This window comes from Ambystoma mexicanum, chromosome 2p, assembly GCF_040938575.1.
Source record: "Ambystoma mexicanum isolate Mex_15411 chromosome 2p, UKY_AmexF1_1, whole genome shotgun sequence".
NCBI classification, from domain to species: Eukaryota; Metazoa; Chordata; class Amphibia; order Caudata; family Ambystomatidae; genus Ambystoma; species Ambystoma mexicanum.
Genome location: NC_090923.1, coordinates 1,167,066,494 through 1,167,089,588, shown reverse-complemented (window position 1 = coordinate 1,167,089,588; position 23,095 = coordinate 1,167,066,494). Strand labels below are relative to the sequence as shown.

General features: G+C 48.8%; 1 protein-coding gene across 2 annotated transcripts in view; it reads left to right on the top strand.

Annotated features, from left to right (window-relative positions):
* Positions 1-23,095, top strand: part of PHF8 (PHD finger protein 8) — an 852,864-nt gene that overhangs the window by 712,610 nt on the left and 117,159 nt on the right. For both annotated transcript variants that reach the window (XM_069645307.1, XM_069645306.1), the window contains exon 16: positions 15,620-15,753. In XM_069645307.1, the coding sequence (XP_069501408.1) occupies positions 15,620-15,753 (134 nt within the window). The remainder of the gene's footprint in view (positions 1-15,619; positions 15,754-23,095) is intronic.

The window sequence follows — 23,095 nt, the reverse complement described above, 5'->3', positions numbered from 1 at the left end:
GCTGCGTGCTGCACTGGCGTGCCGTCCGCTCGGAGGTAGCCCCTCCTTTTCCAGCGCATTAAGCCTGCGTGAACTGTTGATGTCATATAGGCATAGTCACTGTACACTGTTATTTCCTGGTCTGCGTGATTCTCAATGGCGAGTATCGACGCCAATAATTCTGCAGCCTGTGCTGAATAATGAGATGGTATTTGTGCACTAAGAAGCACTCGAAATTCTCCATTTGCTGTGTGTTTCATCACAGCAACGCCAGTATATCTTTGTCCGTCACTTTGATCGATTCTTGAAGACCCGTCAATGAAGACGATCCCTCCTTCTGCCAAGGCATTTTCTTTCACCCTGGTAATTTCATTGTAGAATTCTTCATAATTTGCACAGTCATGTGCTGGCTCTCCTTCAGTGACTGGCTCTGCTATAAACATAGCTGGGTTCACTATCTTACATCTGACTATTTTAATCAATGGGTTTGATATGATCACTTCATAAGCAGAAGCTCTTTGAGATGTCAGTTTGCCCTTTGGTTTCTCTAGAATGGCAAATAGTGAGTGCTCGATGTACAACGTCATTAAGCATACCATCACAATGGTTGTAGCCTTCTCTATGGCGAACGCTGCGGCAGCTAAACTTTGTTCGCAAGGAAAATGACCTCATTACTGGGTCCAAATTCCCACTGTAGAATGCCAGGGGCTTGTACCCCAACGTGGTTCTCTGCGTGAGTACTGCTGTCATAACGTTGCCATTTGTGTACGAAAACAGGGAAAATTCCTCAGCAAATTAGGAATCCCTAGAACTGGTGCTGTGTAGATGGCTTTTTTGAGTTCAGCAAATCCTTTTTCCATGGTCTCAGACCGTTCAATCTTTTCTTTCATCACTTGGGCCTTCTTTAGGGCCTGAAGTAGAGGTTTAGTGTAAGAGCTGTAGTCGAAGACCCATGCCCTGACATAGTTGCATGTGTACCTCATGTGAGATCAGCTGGCCTATATACAGCCCTTCTTGTTGTACTTTTCCTTGTCAACTTTATATCCTTTCTCAGCCAGTATAGTCAATAGCTGAATAGAATTGTGCCTGCGTTGCTCCTCTGTGGTGCTGCAAATTAAGATGTCATCCACGTATTGCAGGACGATACTTTCTAATGCAATATTGCTTGCAGGACTCGGTTGAAAATACAACGAGACTCGCAGTACCCCTGTGGCAGCCTCGTGCTTTTCAGGCTCATTTGTCTGAACGTGAATGACGTCAGATCCTGTGAGTCACGGTGCAACAGGATTGAGACAAATGCATTTTCCAAGTCAATCACCGTAAAATATTTTGCCTCAATGGGTATGTTACATAGAATTGTAGACTGAATTGTCTTAAAAATCCCTTCATCTGCCTCTCTGGACATGGGATATTGCCGTGCTCTTGGGAGGATTGCTCCTGGTTTCAGTTTAATCTTCACTTCTCCAACCCCCTTCAAGATGCCTGCGTCATAGGGTCCTGTAGTCCATATTGAGACAGGCACTTGGGTCATGTCGTCGTCAAAATATTCAGGACAGTTTTGTGCTAACATCATTCTCTGAGGTACTTCTCTTTTAATCATTTTTACCCAAAAGGTGAGACTCGCTTCCAAGATTCTCTCCCCCATATCTGTTTGTTCTTCAAACAGATCGTCATCGGTGACGTCAGTCAATCGATACCCTTCTTTAATGGCAATTACTGCGCACCATTGTCAGCCCTCGTCGTCATAACCATCAATCAAGGGCACTCTCCCTCGCACTGCAGCTGTGTGTATCATCAAGGGAAATACTTGTCCCCCCCTCCTCGTGCATCGGTATTCTTAGTCTAAATAAGAACTCATCAGGGGTTCTCATGATTCTGTCTGCAAGGCCCGGCAATCCTGCCATAAGCACAAGCATACCATATGCGAATATTTCTGGCTCTAATGGTATAGCCCTCATGGCTGTGTGTCCTGCGTATGCTCTGATCATTTCGCATACATTTGAATAGTGCATTCCTGGAGTTGAACATATTATGCCCTCCTCCGTAAACGAGATTGTCATGTTTAACTTTGTCATTAAATCTTGACACAAAATGTTTACTGGGGTCTGATTTGAATGTAGTAAAGGCACGTTCATTTTACATTCTCCTATGGAGACTGGAAGTTAATTTGTGAAGGGAACACGACTGGTAGCTCCTGTAAAACTCTGAGTATATATGGCCTCGCCGGGCAAGGAAAACTTGCCTTCACGTATGCATGAGCGTGTTGCACCCGTGTGAACTAGGAAGGAATATTCTTAATCCCCTATAACAACATCCACCCTAGGTTCCCTATGATGGTCTGGTGTCACTGATAGGATCGAACACATCGGGGTTCCCAGTGAGCTGTCCTAGTCCATATGCAATCTTGGCCCACTGTGCGCTGATGGATTTCCCCCATTCCCATTGTTATCTCCCATTCCAAGGTTCGGGGTCTGCACTGTGCTCATCATCTGGGATAACTGCAATGGTGCCTGTTGGGATTATCCTTGTGTAAAATTTCCCATGCTCTGGGGTTGCATGCCTTGTTGCACTCCTGGCGCTTGTTACACTGTGTGATTCTGCGCAACACCCTGTTGTAAAATTGCAGGTGGATTCGCCATGCCTGCTCCTGTCCCTTGGCCGTTCTGCATCATGCCTTGGTTTCTGCATGTGCGAGCTAAGTGCCCTGTCATTCCACACAACCAACATACTAGCGGTGGTCGGATCATTTGCCCGTTTGACATATCTTGATGACCATTTTGCATGTTTTGAAAACCTCCTTGATTACTCTGGAAACCTCCACGATTACTCTGCCATCCTCTTCGTCTGGGATAAAACCCAGTACTGTTCTGATTATTCTGCGGTGGATTAGTCACCTGCTGCATGCTCGATTCAGCTGCGCTTGTTATCATGGCTCCTTCAAGAGCATATTTTGATCATTTCTTTTGCACTAATTTCGCTTCCTCGCCTTTACGTGCAGCTTCTTTTTTGCGATTCTTTTCTTGCAGCAGTCTGCAATAATGTGTGATGGTCAACTGTATTTCAGCCCAAGGCTTGGCCTCAATTCCCACCAATTTCTTGAGTTGTTTCTTCACCGGCTCTGGCAGGCTTTGGCACAATATATGGTAAAACACAGGTATAGATTTCGTCCAAGATTCACAAGTCTCGAGCACCCAAGCGTCTTGGGAATTCTGTATATAAATGAATGGATCCTCAGACTTTCATTTTCTGTGTCATTATAGCTCCCATCTCAGAAGTATCTGGGTATAGCACTCGTAGCGCTTTCCATACCGCGGCTCTACAATTGTTAAATGGAGCTCTGTCATGCGAGGTATTGTGGTTGCACCAGGGTAGCCTGCTCGTGCCCACACATCGTCTGCTCTCTCACCAAGTATGGCGAATAGGAGACCCTTAATTTCCCCTATAGCTAACGTGTTTCCTCCTGTCATTTTTTCTAACTCATGTATCCACTTTCCGGCTCCCGATATCAGCATTGGAAGCTTGTTTTTCAAATGTTCTCGATCCATGTGTGGCCATGGAATATATTGCGGTCTCACTCCCCCTTTCTCGAGCAACAAAAATTGGGATGCATAGCCCTCTCTCTCCCCCTTATCTCATTGTTCTCCTGTCTATTGCAGGGGTAATATTCCCGCATCGCCGTCTTCCTGGCAATGTCCTGAGCCTGTCTACATAGGGCGGTGAAGACGCTCGCCTCTGACCATGAGATACTTCTTCATTTCGGTCAGACTGAGTGGCTGACTCAGATGCCCTCAGTGCAGACTCTCGAGTGTCTGACCATCTTATTCCTTTTTCCCTGGGGAGTCGTCTTTCGCTCCGTCTCTCTTCCTCATTTTCCTCGCGCTCCTCCCTTTCCGAGTCGGACATTGTCTGTCCCCAACTAGTGCCACTTCTTGTGTCCTCCTTAATCCTATTTATTTCTAGTCTATCCAGGGATAGGTCTCTATTCCCACTATTTCGGGAGACATCCTCAGTGTCGTACAGCTGAGTGCTCTACAGGCGCCCGTCTTCCCCCTCTCCTTGGGGCGTTTGTTCTAACCCTATTTCATCATATATTCTATCGATCATTTCTCTGATGCTTCTGGTGTCGAAGTCATCTTCCATATTTGCCCTAGACGTGCCTGGTACTGAATCGTACGCAGGAAAGAATTCTTCTATATCTTTGCAATCTACTACTGGAGCAGGTTTTCTAACCTCTCTCTCCAGATTCAAGATTGCGTGCTCTCTGTCTCCGCTTACTTTCTATGTCGTCATCAAATTCTATGCACTTCCTCGCCTCTTCTCTTACTCTTTCTTCTTCCTTTTTCTTTTCATTTCTACGTTCATCTGCCCTTTGCATTTCCTCATCGCTTCGTCTCTTTATTCTTTTCTCACGTATCCTTTGCTCTTCCTCTAACCTTTGCTGTTCCTGTCTGTCTTGATTATTGGCTGCTCTTGGTTTGCGATCAAGCTGTCTCTCTTGCTCTTTGCGATATAGCTGTTCTCGCCTTTGTCCGTCTTTCTTTCTTATTCTTTCGTCTCTTAATTCCTTCTCTTTTCCCTTTCCCTGTACATCCTTTATCCTTTCCATTTGTTTCGCGTCATCAATGCCTTTGCCATCAAGTTATAATAAAATGTGTCCTCCCATACATTCGTTTTTTGTGAATGCTATATCATCAGTTCTGTCTTCGTTTCCCTTCCATCTCTTTACTTCTCTCTCCTTGTCAAGCGATGCACTTGTCTGTGCCTGATATCTTCTTTCGTCATCGTGTCTCCCCTTGTCCCGTGGAACTGTGGAGGTAATATTCTTATCCTTATCTTTCCCTTGATTTTCGTCACTACTATGTGTAGGTGACTCATATGCGGGGTTGCTGTACCCCGTGGCTGCTTTAAGCTCTCTCAGCTGGTATAATCCCTCGTCCCTACTTACTTCAACTTTTGTTTCACATGAGGTAGGTGGCACGGTAGGCGTGTCACCCCCCGCTGTGTATACATTAAGTATCCAATCTGTTGGCGGCTCCTCTTCTTTTCCCTGTTCATACATTTTCCAAAGCTCCAGAACAGCGAGGCATTTATCTAGCTTCTTGCCCATGTATGTGGCACACAAATATGTCGTCATGTGTTACAAGACGGCTTTTGATAGGAACCCACCTTGTGGCCATGGCATAAACATTTTGTGGGCGGTTCCCTTACCCCATTCTGTACTGTATTTCTTCAGTTTGTGTGCGTGTTTTGGCAACTGTTTGCATAAGTGTGTCAATGGAATTATGTCCTCCATACTTAAATCTGTTCCCTTTCCTCTTATATAACACTGGTCAATACTTTCGTGTGGCTTAAACAGTTCCAACAATATGAGCGAGCACCAAACACTGCAAGCTCCAATCCAAATTTTTCACAAAATGTTATACCTTCTAATTTACTCAAACATCCATTCGTATGCGATTTTATCTCAGCTGGTAAATCGCATAAAATTAAAATCAGTTTTCTCAAAGAAAATTTTCGATATATGACGTCACAACAAACAACATGTAAGACAGACGCTTGACAGACTAGACGGAACACCAGCTGGTCACAGTTATCTCTGCCTCTAATCATTACCCCTTCATGGAGTCTAAACGTACCCCTTTCACAACGTCTTTAACCGTCGTGGTAGTCTAATCGTTCCCCCTTTAGCTGGGACTCTGGGTACATGTTTCCTCTAGCCGCTTGTATAAAAAGCTTAGGAATAAGGCGTATCCTCTCACTTCTCAGGTGTCTTCCCCGGTAACCTTTCACTTCTCGGGTGTCCTCCCTTGTAACCTTTATTTACGTGTGTGTGTGTGTGTGTGTGTGTGTGTCTTAGTTATTTTACCTTTTCCCTTTACTTGTTCTAAAGCATGCACTTTTGCCAGAACATTTAGTCTTTTTCACTCAACGTTTGCATAGTTCCTCTATGGATACTCGGGATCACTGCCTTAGTTACCACCTTCTTCGGCTTTTCACCCGCTCAGCTGCCTGTAGGAATGGGAAGAGATTGCGTCGGGAACACGGGTCCCTTCAGGCCGTCTGCAGTCTTTCTTATACTACCACGGTCTACTTAGCCGAAATGGCAAAGGACTTGTGATATTGCCAAAGACCTAGAGTTACTTTATGTCGACGGTCAGTAGGTGTCTTATTCTAATCCATCATCGATAACCATCAAATCGCTGCTACCAAGTGTACTCCGGAGACCCCCGGCCGCCCCATAGAGCCGAGGTTTGCACCGAAGTACTTTAAGACGAGATATCTGCACCTTTGAGATGGATGGGAGTGCAGATTTATTACTCCAACACCAATCAATAAGGACAACTCAATGGTTTGGCAAAGTGAGTCCGTTTAATGACAAGTACAAAAAAACGGGGAGTCATGGAAATCAGCAGTCATACGATAGTCTGTCTTGCTTCAACTCCAATGAACTTCATACAAGCAGTGACATTTATACTCAAAACGCGTCATAATTGACGTGTAACACTCAAAAGTTGACATGCAATTCTATTGGTTAGGAAAAGGTAACTTTAATATAGGTACTATATCTGTATATGGTAACGGAGTGAGGGGATTGGGTAAACACTGTCAGGTGGGCGTCTAAGTCCTTCCTTCTAATATGACTACTGTAGACGTCACTAAAAATACGACGTCCCTTTGGTTCTACTAACTATAGGACCCTAGATTATTTGGTCCATTATGATTGGGTTGGCACCAACCCCATGCATACATTTCCACTTTGCTTAGCAGCATGCAGAATGGTCAGCCAGGTGCAGGGTGCCCCCTAGTTACCCGGCCTTCCTCCAATTAAGGTTACAATCAATCATCGCTTCAGCAACTATGTGTCAATTATTTTACTGTGGTTGGCCTTGAAACTGCATCTTCTGTCTGAAAAGGTTCTGATATCTCTGCCTTGGTGGATGCCAAGAGTAGGTGTGAACCCGTGCTCCTTCTCGCTCGGCTGGTCACGTGCTAACCACACCGTGAATTTGTCTAGTTTCTCTCAATTTGTGCATTTAATTCTTATTCAGCTTGCCACCTGCCTACGCCTCCTTATCTCGACCCTTCAAAGACAGGATATTCTGTTCTTAAGTTTCAATTATATGTAGCTACTGTTCGTTCCTTCTATTGGTATGACCTTGGCTCTCCTGGCACGAATTGCATCTGCTGAGTTTCGATTCAGCCGTCTCTTCTCGTTTTGCTTAGAATATGAATCTTGTCTTGTTTGGCCTCTAGTAACCTGAGTTGATTCTGCTTTTCGTGCAAAGTGGAATCGCACTTAAAACACTGTGCTTCGTTTTGAGGTAGATTATGTTTAATGGCACTTGCCGCGCTATTCTTCTACTTAGCATAGCAATCCGCACTGTTTTCTTAGCTTTCTTCCGGTTCCAAGCATACAGGTGTTAGCCGGTTGAATATCTCCATCCTGCTCACAGCTTAGTCTTCTTTGTATTTCAACATCGTTCTCTCCTTTTTAGATTCACAATATCTTTATTCATGGCGTTTTGTCTGTGTGTAATTTTTGGTTGTCATTTCTTCCATCTGTGAGTCTGTCTGGGCCCTCGTGACGTCACCATTCGTCTTCCATTAAGGCTTTTTTGGTTTCTTCCGGGATGGTACTTAAGTAATCTTCATTTCGTCTCATATGCTGGTAGGGTTTTCTTAATGGATACCTTACTGTCCATGGTTTTCTGGGTACTGGGACTTCAATAGGCCTTGTTCTTCTGATAGGTACTGGGCAAAGCCCTACTGCGGTTCTATGCTGGTTTATTTGCTCATCATAGTCCCATATCTCGGTGTGAATGTTCCTGGTACTTCAAAATGGGCGACTGGAGTGCAGGCTTTATTCGGGACCTCCTCTACACAGGTACTCAGGCGTCACGCTCCTCCCCGGCGCATATTGGCTTCTACAGGGTTCAGCAGGTGTCCATCCTGCAACGGGCTCTTTCCAACTTCAGGCCCCCACGCGCTCTGCCTACGTTGCCTTGGCCCAGACCACGGTTGGCAATATTGTTCAGCGTGTGACTCGCTGTCCTCAAAAGCGCTGAAGAACAGACTAGCCAGGTGGAGGGAGCTCTTCCAGATGTCGCCTCCAGAGGATCTCAAGACCTTTGTGAAGCATCGAACCAGGCCCAGGGTAGGGCCGATATTCTCCATCGCACCCCGCAAGGGAGACTCCTTCCCAGGGACTCGCCCGCGCGGGAGGGACCGGTCAAGTCCTTCTACCAACGCTCACGCTGAGGCTGCTGCAGCTACCGTCCTCCGGGCAGAGGAATCCTCGGATCCTCCCAGTGACAGTGTTGAGGGACCGGAAGGTTCTTTTACCGGGTCTTCACCCGAGGGGCTCTGCCCTTGTACCAGCACCATGGCCTAGGGGCTATGCCCCATTACCGGCAATACGCCCGAGGGGGCGCCTAAATGCAGCTCTACCGACCCCCGGGTCGAGGGAGTCACACCTACCGGACCTAGGCCCGAGGAGCAGGGTAGGCCTTGTGATCCACACACGAGTTCTGGAGGAGGCCATGCCCAGCGGGCCGAGCAACACGTCGCATGCACGTGGCAGGCAGCCTGACAAAATGGCCACCACGCCAGAAAGAGGCACCCGTCCAACACCATTCCAGGAATTCGGCGAAGAACGAGTGTCAAGGTGGGACTGGCTTCAACCAGGTACATGGCCTACAGCCTACCCCTCTTACGCACAGGGCAGTTTTCCTTTGCGTCCATATGGAAAAGGTATGCAGCGGCCCCGTCGGCACCCCCTACCACCGCTTCTGTCAGTGAGGAGGTTTTCTTTGAGAGGTTCCTCGGCCTCATGAAGTCACTGCGGATGGGCGTTATACTCAGAGACGCCATCAGGGAAGTCATTCCCGCCATGCTAGAGGCACCACAGACTCCTCCATCGGGCCCCCAGAGCAGCCGCCTCCTTTGCCTCCAGGTCCCTGTACCCCAGACCCCGGCGCCATCTACTCCTCCTCCTCCACCTCCACAAGATCCTCCAGATACACAGGATACGGACGAGGAGGAGGATCCGGACATGCCATCTTCAGCCATGGCCTTCCACAAGCGTCTTGCTGAGCTGGCGGAGTACCTGGGCCTACCCCAACCTGAGGTCGAGCAGCCGGCAGAGGGGGTTCTGGCTGAAGCCCTCACACGACGCCCCTCTGCCAAATCAGGGATTTCTATGCAGACCGATGTAATCTCCCTGGCCAAGAAAGGCTAGCTCAAACCCCACTCGGCCCAGCGGTCGATCGACGCCTGGATGCCAAGTTACAGGCAGGTGGAGGGGGATACACTCTTGCTCTCGGTCCATCCTCAGCCACACTCCTCGGTGATCGCTGCAGCATCACTATACTCCAAACCCCAGTCCTCAGCCTCTTCTTCGGCGGCGCTGTTAGGCAAGGAGAAGATCTTGGAGGCGTATGGCAAGAAACTCTATTCCAGCGCCACTTTAAATCTACTTCAGGCCAAAGCTGATGCCATGCTGGCAGCCGCCAACCAAAGATTATGACGGGAAATTGCGTCCTTTCTCCCGGAACTCCCCACCCAGAGCCAATCACGCTTTAAGGTGGGGCTAGCTGAGGCCAAGCTGGTCACGCATGACCTCATGGAATCCACAATGGCCCATATTGACACCTCTAACCGTGCCATCTGTTTTGCCGTGGACATGAGGACAGCCTGGCTCCTGTCAACAAAATGTCCAGGAACGCATAATAGATCTTCCGTTCGAGGGGGCGGGGGCTCTTCCACTCCTTTATGGACAAAGAGATGGACAAAAAGAAAAACAGATCACAAACAGCTAAATCCTTGTCCATCCTTACAAAGACCACGCCCAAGTCGCTCAGAAAGAGGTTGTACCTACGGAGGGTTCCGTGGCTTCCAGGAACGCAGATCCAGGCAGCTCGACCGCTTGCCATCTCAGAAACGGCACAAGCAACAAAAAGGGGGCAGGGGGAGTAAGGACTTTTTCCAGTCCCCCTCGGCGACAGCCTCTGAGGGAAAGAAGGCATGACTCAGCCCTTCGGGTCCACGTGTTTCCGGTGAGGGGGCAGGCCTGCTCTCCATGCACATCTCTGTGCCAGAATTGCACGGACTCCTGGATCCTCTCCGTAGTATCCGCTGGGTACCGCCTTCGCATCCCAACCTCTCCTCCCTCCTCCCGTCCTCTCCTCCCTCCTCCCGTCCTCTCACACAGGTTGGGACAGCAACTCTTTTGGCGGAGATCCAGTCGCTCGTAGAGAGCCAGGCAGTGGAGGAAGTCCCAGCCTCCCAGCAAGGCTTTGGCTTTTACTCCAGGATTTTCTCCATTCAGAAGAAGAACCAGGTGGGCCTGAGAGTTGTGCTGGACTTTTCCACCCTCAACCTCTCCTTACCCGTGCAAAAATTCAAGATGGTTACGCCAGCTTTTATAGCAGAGACATTGGACAGGGGAGACTGGATGTGCTCCCTGGATCTGAAGGACGCGTACCTACACGACCCGATTTGGCAGCCCCATCGTTCCTTCCTATGGTTCAGGATCATGGGCTAACATTTTAAATCCACGATCCTTCTGTTTGGCCTCAACTCGGCCCACAGGGTCTTTACCAGACTCATGAATGTGGTGGCTGCCCTCCTCAGAGCGCAGGGCCTCCACATCTACCCTTACCTCTACGACTGGCTCGTCAGGGCTACATCTCCAGAGGCGGTTCACCACTCTTCCCATGCCCTTATGAAAACACTGCATGATCTGGGCTTCTCGCTCAATCTCAAGAAGTCACAGGTGAAGACGCTGACATTCTTGGGCCTCATCTGGGACACGTGCTCCGAGAAAGTATTTCTGTCGGAGGACAAAATCTCTGCCATCAAGAAGGCCACCACCCACTTCCTCAGCAGAGAAGTGACCTTGGCATGGTGGTACCAACATCTCCTGGGTCTTCTGGCAGCGGTCTTATTAGCCGTTCCGCACACGAGACTAAGGATGAGGAGGATTCAGCTGCACTTCACAGTCTAATGGAACCAGGAGCGGGGCTCTCAATCTGAGAGGATCAACGTTCCTCCATCTCTCCACCCGGACCTGACTTGGTGGTCCAGAGACTGCAACCTGCGGACGGGCAAGCCCTTCCGGCAACCCTCTGCGCAGGCCACCATCACCACGGATTCCTCGCTCGGGGGCTGGGGAGCCAACCTGAACGATCTCTCGGTCCACGGCACCTGGACTCGACAGGAGCAGGTATACCACATCAATTGGCTGGAGCTGAATGCCATCTGCCTGGCGCTCAGGGCATTCCTACCACTTCTCGTGGACAAGGTTGTCCTCATCCAGACAGACAACTCGACCAGCATGTACTATGTCAACAAGCAGGGAGGCACCAGATCCCCCTCCTCTATGCAGGCTGGCGATCAGCATGTGGGAGTGGGCCCCTGGAAAACGACATTTACCTCACGGCAGTCCACCTCCCGGAGGAATACAACCTGGAAGCGGACAGGCTCAGCAGACCAGTGGTCGAAGTGAGCAGGAGCGGGCGGGAGCGGTGCTCCTGTACTTTTTTAAATTACCTTTTACAGCTCCCATACTTTTATTTTAAAAAGAAACCGTTCCGGAATGGTTTCGTTTTAAAATAAAAGTGAAGGAAGAAGTTGAAACTTGCACTTTCAGTGCACTGCACTGAAATTTCCCTTAAACAGCAGGTGCAAGTGTTTGGGGCGTGTATTGTGTGTGGGAAGGGACGTGGCGATGGGGTTTGTGGGGAGCGGGGGCAGGCCAGCAGGGTACATAGCTCCACTACTTCTTTTCGTACACTTCGACCACTGCAGCAGACTGGGAGCGGACAATTGCGAGTGGCAGCTAAATGACATCATTATTCAGGAGATTGTCAACAGGTGGGGTCACCCCCAGGTGGATCTCTTTGCCACCTGGCACAACAAAAAGTGCCCCCAGTTCGCATCCTGGCAAGGTCAGGGCCCCGGCTCTCTGGCCGACGCATTTCACCTCCAGTGGACCGGCATTAAAGCCTACGCCTTTCCGCCCACTCCCCTGATTCACAGGGTAATTTGCAAAATCAAGGAGTCTCGCCAACTCCTAATCATTCTAATAGCCCCATGGTGGCCGGCCACGCCATGGTTATTGGGGCTGCTCAGTCTCTCGGAAGTGCCCCTAATTCACCTCCCGACAGGCCCAGCACATCTTCTGGCTCAGCAGGGGGGCAGAGTCATCCACCCTGCGCCAGGGAAACTAGCCCTCAGAGCGTGGTACATGAGCAGGTAACGCTGCACCACCTTAGCCTCTCACAGACCAATCTGGAGATCATTCAGGGCGCCAGGAGCAAAGTTACCAGGGCCCAGTACAAAAGCAAATTGACCAGATTCTGCCACTGGGCAGACTCCAAGGGAATTGACCGCCTGGCGTGCACCTTGGACGACGTGCTCTCCTTTTCGGCGCACGTCGCTCATTCAGGCGTGCAGGTGGACACCTGCCGCACATACCTCGCAGCCATTGGGGCTTACAGGAACTCGGAGGAGGGCGTTTTCTCATCCTCCAACCCTATCGTCAAGAAACATCTGACGGCAGTCACAAGGCTCTACCCGCACGCCAAGAGGACCGCACCCGTTGTGGGACCTTAACATATTCTTGGGCGCCCTGGCACATAAACCGTTCGAGCCAATGGCGTCCGTGGACATCAAGCTGGTTACCATCAAGACAGCCTTACTAGTCGGCCTTACCTTGGCTCGTAGAGTCAGCCAAATCCAGGCGCTGGTCGCCTCTGAGCCATATACCTCCTTTCACAAGGACAATGTAGTCCTGCGGACACACCCGGCATTTCTGCTCATGGTTCAGTCTGCTTTCCACTTGAACGAGGAAATAGTCCTTCCTACGTTTTTTCCCGATCCCAAGGATGAAGCACAGAGAGTGCTGCACTGCCTGGATGTCAGGGGTACCCTGAAATTCTACTTCGTCAGGACCAAGGGCTTCCGCAAATCGGACACCCTATTTGTCACTTTTGGGGGCACAAGACCAGGCTATCGGGCCTCTAAGCCTTTCATATCCCGCTGTATGATCTCTGCCATCAAAGATGCGTATAAGGGCCTGCACAAGCCGCTCCCGGCCAGCATGCATGCCCAAGCAGTCAGGGCCAAGGCAACAGCCATCGCATTCCAGCGCCATGTCCCTTGGCAAGTCATAAGCGAAGCGGCCACTTGGGCCTCTCCCTCGGTTTTCTACAAGCATTACTGTTTGGATGCCGGCTCTAGATCTGATGCGGCTTTCTGACAGGCGATTCTCAGGAACCTATTTGCTTAAGGAGGGTCTCCTCTACACCCTGGGGCTACAATCAATTTTAATCGCCCATACAGTATGGAGGAAAGGGGACGAGGCGTAAGAGTAATTATAAGTTACTCACCGTAGTGGCTAACGTACTCTTAGTCCATAGTCCCCTTTCCTCCATACGTCCCACCAACCTCCACCCTAATAATACTGGTGTCATTAGGCAATGTTAAATCTATTGTTGACGTGTTAATGGGGACTGAGGTGTGGTGCCGGAGGGCGAAGTCAGTGCAGCGCCTGCTCCCTGGGCCGCACCCCTGCACGCCTCTAGATTTAAAGGTGAAAGTTTTTTCTGGTGAAAAAGGTTTTGTCTCCTGTCCCTTGGAAGGGACGCCCATACAGTATGGAGGAAAGGGGCCTATGGACTAAGAGTACGTTGGTCACTACGGTGAGTCATTTATAATTCATCGACTACAACAGAGGATCCCAGGACAAAAAATAAATCTTCCCTAACACCCAGTTACCTATTTGCGGGCTGACCCCTCCAATACCCTGAACACGCAGGTGGAGAAAAATCTTCTTAATCTCATGTGATACAAGTCATTTCAAAGCATCTAGCCAGCGGAATGAATTCTGTGAGGGGTCAGAAATACGAGACAGTATTGTTTTTTCAATGTTTGCCATTTATTAAAATAAAAAGGGGTGAGATGAATGCCTATCATTTCCTTTTTTTACGAGAATATCCCTACCTAGGAATATTTGGCTGTCTTCAGTTCAACAAAACTGCACCCTTTTGCCTTCTTATTCTACTTGCTCAGTATTCAAAATGGAAACGTCCAAAAAGCGAGCAAGAAAGCCTGAATGGGAGATTTAGCCAAATTTCGGCCTATCGAAAATTCCGAATGGCCAAAAAGTTTGACCAAATCCACCTTTTGGTGCTAAAGGCTGCGGTGGCTGCGAGGGTGTTCTCCGCTCCCTTGTTCACTATATTGTGAGCAGGGGTTGCCGATCCCAAAAAGTAAAAAAATTTAAAAATGGAAAGGACCCTGCGGCCCCGGTTCCCGACCACGCAAGTGAAAGGGAACAGGCGTTGCAGCCAGGGACACAGCGAGTCGGTGGCACACAGCAAAGTGTGCCGCCGCAAGGTAACTAGGGGGGTGTGGGCGGGTGCCAAGTCAGAAATGTTCAGGGGAGAAAAGACACAAGGTTATTTTTGGAAAAATGATCTTCTGTCTTTTCTCCCTGGAACATTTCCGTCAGTCTTCTAACCCCAATCCATTCAAAATGGTCTCATTTTAGCAAACTTTCCACTCGGAGCGCCCCAGGATTACCTTCTCTTGCAGTCCAACTCACCAGCTTCGTTTGGCGTCTCCATGTTGCTCCTTGCTGCTGCATTGGACCCTCAGCAGATTGGTAACCTGATTGACAGCTCTTGCGTACCTGCCACCACCTGCACGGCCATGCTCTTGTGCCCCGCCTGCCCTGCTGGGTCTATGCATCTTCCAGCACCTCCAGGGAACTCGTGTTGGGTCGGGAGCACGTCCCCCAGACAGCTGGGCTTCTCTTCCTGCTGCTGACGACGACTCCGCTTCCTGGTGCGCATACTCTGCAAAACCGCATACCTTCTTTTCCCCCCATCGACTTCTGCTGGCGTTAGCACTGTTGTTACAGCTCCAACCGCTTTGGTGCCTTTCCTGACTGCTTCTGCTAATCCTTTCCTTCTGCCAACTTTAGTGCATTTTCAGGTTAAAATGTCCCGCTAAGGTGCCTTGCCTTTAAACAACTAGACCACATATTCCCTTTTTGTGGCATTTTTGATCCTTATTGACACGTGGTCCTTCTTACTCGTCCCAGTACCACAGGCATTATGGATCTTGAAGTACCTAATGGGTTTAAATCTTTTATGTCTATTCATTTCTATTTGATTGTTGAACTCAATGTTATCCGAGTTTAGAGAGGTTAAGTGCATAGTGGTTACATTGGTTTTCTCTATTTTATAATATGCCATCAATGCTCCAGGGAGAATAAGGGGAATCATGAGTTAAAGAGATCATCAATTCTCCCTGATATGAGTTTCCTCCCATGTGATCTTCCAGGTAGCAGCTGCCTTTCCCTGGTCACATGAGAGAAGGCCAATAGCAGGGTTTTAGTGAGGATCTCACTAGATTCATCACAATGCATGAATGGTAAAGACAGCCATTTCCTTAAAGCAGTTCAATTCCTTTTTCTGAGAGACAGCTTTTCTTCTGCTTATGTGAAAACTTGCTGTATGTTTGATGCCTGAAACAGTGAACTAAAGTCAAGGACAAGGCATTGTGATGTTGCCTCGGATCCTAGACCACCTTCTCTCTTTTGATGATTTACCTTTTCGTTTTTGTCTCCCAGGAGGATTATACTACTGATGAAGAGCTCGACGACATGATGACGCAGAAACTGGCAACAAGCAGCGGTGCTGGTGGCATCCTCGACCTACTAAAGGCTAGCCGGCAGGTGGGCGGGCCAGATTACTCAGCTCTTGGGTAAGAGCAGGCTTAGATATATATTTCTGCTTGCCATGGTACATTATGCCCAATCCTCTAATTAACCACAATTGCGCAATATTCCTCACAACTTAATGTAAGTATTGTGCTAGCTTTGCGAGTGGCTTAGCTCCTTTGAGATTACAATGGTGCTGTTAGGTTTTTTTTTTTTTTTACAAAAGTACTGTCTGAGACAGCACCTGGAAAAGCCCACCTGGGTTGAACAGGGATACACTACTTAGGTTTAGCCTGAACCACACAAGGGTTTGGTAGAATGGTGAGCAGCCAGACTTAGTTTAAGGTGAGAGGAGGTCTGCAGTGAGGTACAAAGAACTCAGAGCATACACTTCGTCCAAGAAAACACCAATACACTTGAAAGTTATATAAAAAAGTTATTTTATAAATTCTCGAAGGCACATTGTTGTACCTTTCGAGTCCAGTAAGTACTAGTACACAGTAAAACAATAGAACACTTGCAATATTCTTTGGGGAATAAATCACAGTTGTAGTCACACTAGAATATCTTTTATAGTAACACATCACATAGTAAAACCATCTTAAACATATATGCAAACTTTTCCAAACTCTTGTAACTTTTAGTAACTTTGTTCTAGCCGGTCTTAAAAAGTCCAACCCTATTTTAGGGGAGACTCACAATGTTCAGGGGTGCCACTGGGCCACCAGTGACTATGGTTAGGGCAGAAAAGGTAGGAAGACAGTGTAAAAGGTTCAGAGTGACTGAGTCCAACAGGATCTCTTCTTGGTTTCTGGTCAAGAAAGTCAAGAGGTTTCCTTGAAGGGTTGCCCCAAGAACCAAGGTCATAAGGCAGAATTAGAGTGCATTTGGTTGTCCACCCCAATGTAACTCTATGGGAGCCCTGAAGGGGTGCAAGGTACAAACTACCTACAGTCCCCAGGAACATAGGTTCAACAAAGCAGGCTCCAGATAACCTTTACTACGAGCAGGACAATACCTTGAAGTGAAGAAGCGGTTACTGCAGGACGGTTCCAGCGGTGAGGCGACAACACTCCTGCTGTTAGGGTAGATTTTTTTAAAAATATGTATAATCTCCACATGTGAGTCCCCGAGCACTTTTTGGTGGACTACTGGATTTTTGGTCTAGCTCCTTGAGTGACTGAGAACCTTTTTCCACACTCATTCGTTTACCCTATCTTTTGGGATACTTTGAATTTCTTTTATACATGTTATTTTTTACTTTTGCAGCACACAGCACTCTCTGCAGTGGTGCTGGGAGCTCATTGGGCTTCCCTTTTTCTTTTATATATATAGGGTTTTGTTTTTATCCCGTCTATCTTTTTATATTGTGAGATCAGCACACCCCAACTTTTCAGGAGTGGTGAGGGGCTACACAGTATCCCCTTTCTCACTGCTCCTGTGTACTGAGGGATCACCATTGACCCAAAATGGTAGCTGTATTCATTTTTTTCACCATTTCTTGTTTGTTTGTCCCTTCTTGGTCTTTCTAATGCTGTGCTGGGTGGGGGAGGTCCTGGTTTGACTTTTGTCTGCGGCGGGAATCCAGTGTGTCTGCAAGGGCAGGAAATGGGGGAGGACTCTGAATCCCTACTGTTCTTTGTCTTCTGGTGTGCCTCCCTGGAACCAGTTCCAACTGGGGGACTGGCTGTCCTAACAGGACAGCCACCACCCAGAGTTTGAATGGTGCATGGGTGCTGATTGGCTGCGTTCTGCATAAAAGGCATGGATACGGAGACTGATGACCAGCTGACCCCTGGAACAGAAGAACCAAAGGAAGAGCAGAGATGTCTGCAGCCACTTCCAGATGACCGCAGAAGCCCTCTGAGTAACAGCTGCTGTCTGACCCCTTTTTCCAAGCATCTGGAGAACTCGGACGAGGACGGCTCTCCCCTTTAGACTGGTGGGACTAATCAGTCTTGTTGTGGCCTGCCTTTCAAGCCATCCCACAACAAGCTGTTACCTTCATGGGCTGCAAACCGCCAAGACCCTGGGACCTCTGCCCACGGTGCAGTGCATCGCCTTTCGAAGATCGAATCCTCCCGAAACTTTGGACTCCTTCCAGACCTCCAGAAGCAAGATTCCACTCCTTGAGACCCTCTCACCAGAGTGCTGGACTGAGATAGCAAGACGCATCGACCGGGCAGTAATCGTTCTTCACTGGTGCTTCCCAAAAGTTGCCAAAATCTCAGAACTGAGAAGAATCCTTTGCTGGAAGCCTCTTCACTCGACTGCTGCGAGATCCACTCCTGTGACCCTTCTTTGGTCTGCCTGACCAAGAATCTGGTAACCGTATCTGCTGCTGCTGCATCGTGGGGGCATTGTGCTGCATCCGCTTCTTCACTCCTAAGGTACTGTGAAACTCTTGATAGAACTTAGGTAGAGTCGAATTTGCCTCTCCTGTGTTGCTGTACTGCTGATTCGTGTGTTTGGGAGTTTTCCCATAAATGTTCGCCCAGACCTAACCCCTGTGTGCCTACAGGGGTACTTCCCCCAAAGTCCCTGACCCTTTTTCCAACAAAGATTGTTACTTGCTACTGAAGATTTCCTCTGGCACTTTCAGAGTCGGATTGGAGGGCAAAACGGGTAGGGCACAGCTGTAGAGACACCCTTAACTAGATAGGGATGGACTTCTAAAGTGCTAGGCCTCTGTGAAATAATTGCAAAGTGTTTACTTACCTTCTGTTGGTTTTGTTTCATTTATTTTGCCTGATGCAGATAATCTGAAAAGTTATTTCAAATGTTTTACTTGCATTTGAATTCATACTGCCATTCTAAAAGTATTACAAACTGATTTACTTACTGTGAATAATGCATTATTTTTTTCTAAAGTTACTTATTGTGTGTTTTAGTACTTACCTTTTACCTTTACTTTAGTGTGTATATACAAAATAAATAATTATTTTTATATAACTGCTAGTATGTCAGTGGTTCTTTGGCCTATGTGTATACTCTAGGTTCCTTTTACCACCTTCAGCCCTTTCTCCCTCCTAAGATAAACTGGCTGCTCAGCCATTGCTAGCATTAAACATTGTGTTGTTCAGGCCTATACTAACAGTTGGCACCCTGTATCCCAAATGTGAGTCTTCACAAGTCGTACTGTTGGTGGACGTTTGTAAAACTCCATAACAACTGGTCACAGGTTTTGCTGTCTTGGCGACAGAAAAAAGGGAATTCGGTGGATCTGGCAACAGCTCTCGTGCAGACTCCCAGCAAAGGATTGCGGCGGTTCTGGCTTGTTGGTCTTTTTTCAGGCTTGGATAAAGGATGGATGTTGTGCCGGTAGGCTCTTCTCATTTTTCGGCCCCCGTCTCCGGTGAGGGGATTTAGGTGAGCTGACTCGAGTCACTGCAGGCTTAGAAGTATGTGCACAAAGTACCAGGTGAATTCGAACTCCCGTCAACGATGCACAGAGATGCAGGACAGGTCCCCAGGTATTGGTGAGTTGCAGGTGTGGACGTCACAGCTCTTCCAGGGATAGCGCAGTTTGTCTTGGGACTGGTTAGGACCACCAGCCCAATGGAGGAAGTCATTGTGTTCTGATCTTCCCTGTCACTTATAAGTTGAGGCCGGGACAGCAGCGGTTACTCAGTAGGCTCTGGCGGTCGCTTGAGTTTGCTGGTGGTGCCCTTCTTCGGGCGGCTTCTTTGGATTCTTCGACTCTGAGTTTCAGCTCCAGGACCTCGGAATGTATCCAGGAACACTGGCTGAATCCATCAATCAATACCCATGCACAATTCAAACTTGGGGGTTGGGGGGTGGCTGTCTAATGGAGCCAGCCTCCCAGTCCGAACTGGTTTAAGTCAGGCACACTGCAGGACAAAGACCAGGGGAGTAAGTCAACTCCTCCACTTCTTGTCCTTCTAGTCCCTCAGACTGTTTGCAGGATTTTCCTTAGGAAGCCCTGTGGATACAAAGGAACTAGAATGTCCTCCCACACCCAGAAAGGTAGAAGAAGACATCAGAAAGGACAAGTGTTGTTGTTTATGGCTTAGTAAAACATATCCACCATTTTGGGTGAATGGTGATCCTTGTGTCCACTACCACAGCTGCAAAGACAGCCTGCAACAAAAGTCCACATAGTCGTGCAAAAAGGTACAGTGCCACCAGTCTAAACAGAGGACCTGCCACAGTAAATAAAACGTTACTGGAGAGTCGAGAAAAGGGGTACATTGGATCCCCTCAGCACTCCACATAAGGTGGGGTGTGCTGATCTTGCAAAAGAAAATACAGGTAGGATAAAACGTTTCCCCTGCGTTGGTAACTGCGAGTTAACGTAGGGAACACATTTTTTTTAAATTTTATTCGGCGTTAAGCCAAAAAAGCACATCTAAATAAAATTCATTAAATATTGTGCACAATAAATATTTCAATATGCATCAACCACAAGGATAAAACATTTATAAACCACTCTAATATAGGTACCAAGTATAACAAGGATTGGCAATGCCTATAGTTTTGGCATTTACTGCTGTTCTTCAGCATGGGGTCTGGCATGGATTCACATGCTCATGAATATTCCCTGTAGTCAGGCCGGGAATCCTTGGTAAAAGAAAAAATGACAGTCCTCTCCCTAAGCCCCTACTCTGGCAGCCATCTTCCGATTTTACTACACGTTCAAGTGTTGGGAGTCCAGGAGTTTTGCTTCATGAGCTACTTCTACAGTTTTTGTCGTTTTTGACGGAAAAGGTCTATTTTTGTCAAAAAAGAGCCTGCATGCTCTTCTCTCCATCTGCTGACAGCAGGGATCGGTTTGATGGTGAAATCGGTGCCCCTCAAGGGCAAGGATCGTCAAAGTTTCTCTGAAGTTTCCAGAAGGCCATCGGGCCTACTCCGCACCTCCGTCCATGACGGAGGAGAAGGAAGGAAGATCCGTTTTCAAGCTCTGCACCAAATGCGTAATACGGAAAGTGTTGGTGGATGAACAACACCTTCAATGCCTTTGCTGCCTTCATCCGAACCACAAAGATGGAGAGTGTGAGATCTGTCTCAGCTTCTCCAAGAAAACGAAGGATTGTCACAGTACACTGCCCCAAGCAGGGTCATGCCTCACCCAGGACCGGCCCGTCCGAGGAGTGGGCTTCTAAGTGCTTTCTGGGGGTCCAAGACAAGGCCAAGCACACAGTCCGGATCCATAAGGGTTGCTGCCCAAGCGGGCCCCGTGTTTGGCATGGCGCGATCAACGTCACCAGCTGCCTCCATCGCTAGCCAGCGATCAAACTCCTCCTCACAGAGGAAATCGTCTAAGCTGCGAAAGAGAAACCTGAGAAGCCCAGGACTGAGGAAAAGGCAGCCGACTTGCCCAAGCGGCACAGGAGAAATCTTCATCGACGATTGAGCTGATGGCGGCTGCTCTCTCGAAGGCCCAAGTGGCTGACCCTGTGAAGGTAGTCCCTACTGCGCCCAGCGTTGTCCCTGCATCGAGACAGGAGGCCTCAGCTGGGGCAGTGGCAAAACCTGCTGGCACGCCGGAGAAGAGGATACTGTCACTGAGCCCGGTCCGATCCGTCAGGGAAGACCATCATGGCGGTGCCCTCCCCCCAGATGACGTGTGCGAGGAAGGCCTGGCCCTTTTGAAGAATCCTTGCACGGTCCTGGCCAAACGGGATAGGCTGGAGAAAAAGTATCAGGTACCAGACTCCACTCATCCTCCGTCCCTCCGGACAGTGAAGGGAAGAAATTGGACGCCATGGGGAGGAAGGGTATTTACACTGCTGCATCAACCATCAAGGCTGCCAACACAATGGCACTCCTGGCCAGCTACGACAGGGAGCTGTGGTACAAGCTGGACCCAATTCTGGAGTTCCTACCCGACGACAAGACGACTGAGGCCGTCACCATCTTCCAGGAGAGAGAGGTGGCTTCGGACCATGCCATCACAGTGGCGCTGGACATCAGTGACATAGGTTTCTGGCAGATGGTGAACGGTGTCTGCCTCATTCGTTGAGGATGGCTGAAGGCCACAAATTTCCGGCAGGAAGTCCCGACGAGGGTGCTGGACATGCCCTTCGACGGAGATATGATATGATATGATCGTTTATTTATATAGCGCCTATACACAATGTGTTTCAAAGCGCTTCAAGGCAAGGGAGGGAACAAGGGAAAATACAACCACATTCTTACAGGCCATGAACAGTAAGGATGTGAAGCCTGACGACATTTCAGATAGTGCAAGAGCTAAGACATAGATAAGGAAGGGAGGGGGGGAGTGGGAAGGAAATGGAAACACAGGCGACTACCGTACTAGGCCTGACGACATTTCTGGTAGAGCCGGAGAAAAACAAAAGGTGAGGGAGAGGGGTGTAGAAAGGGAGGGGAGGAACAAAACAAGCGACTATCATACTAGGCCTGACGACATTTCAGATAGTGCTGGAGGCATGGTGGGGAGGAAAAAAACAGTAATGGGAGGGTGGAGGAAACAGACGAGGTTGCCATCATATTAGGTCCAGGGACAATTCTGATAGAGTAAGTGCATAGAAGAAAGTAACCTCTTTGAGAAGGACGTTGACAAGTACCTGCAAGCCATCAAGGTGGATACAGAGAAGGCTCGTGCCCTGGGCACTCCAACAACACTGCCTTTCCTTTCGCACCTCCAGAGGAAAGTCGGACAGATCGACGAAAGGATTCTCCTCATCGTATCGCCAGCCCTCCCGGTCCACGGCCCAGGAGGCCTACAGGGGCCATTCCAAGCACTACAGTGGAGGTGGTCAGCGCTGTCGTCTCCCTCAAGGCGGAACGCCGGCGCAGATGCAGGACTGACCAGACCAAGACATCGTGCCCAGACCCATGCACCCTGGTCAGATGCCGGGATTTGTCAGAGTGGGAGAAGATCTCTGCCGACAGATGGGTGCTGGATGCTCTCGCCCACGGACATACCCTGGAGTTTCAGCACAACTGACCGCAGATCCCTCCGGTGGCCCGTCAGGAGCAGCACATCCCTCAGCTCTTAGAGGAGGTACGGGCCATGCTGTGAAAAGGGGCAATAGAGCTGGTTCCTAGACGACTCCGTGGATCCGGAGTCTACTCCAGATACTTTTTGGTCAAAAAGAAAACATGGAGCTGGCAGGCCAGCCGTTCTAGACCTGCAACGTCTCAACAAGTACCTCAAGTCCCAAAAATGCAGGGTGGTCACGTTGCAGCATGTGCTCGGCCAATGGGAAGAAGGAGACTTCTTGATGTCACTGGACCTGGAGGACACCTATTTCCACGTCCCCATCCACAGGAAGGACCGAAAAAATTCCTATGCTTCGTAGTACAGGGACGGCACTACCAGTTCAGGGCTCTCCCCTTCGGCCTGAAACTGACCCCCAGGGTGTTCACAAAGTGCCTGGCACCAGTGGCGGTCCA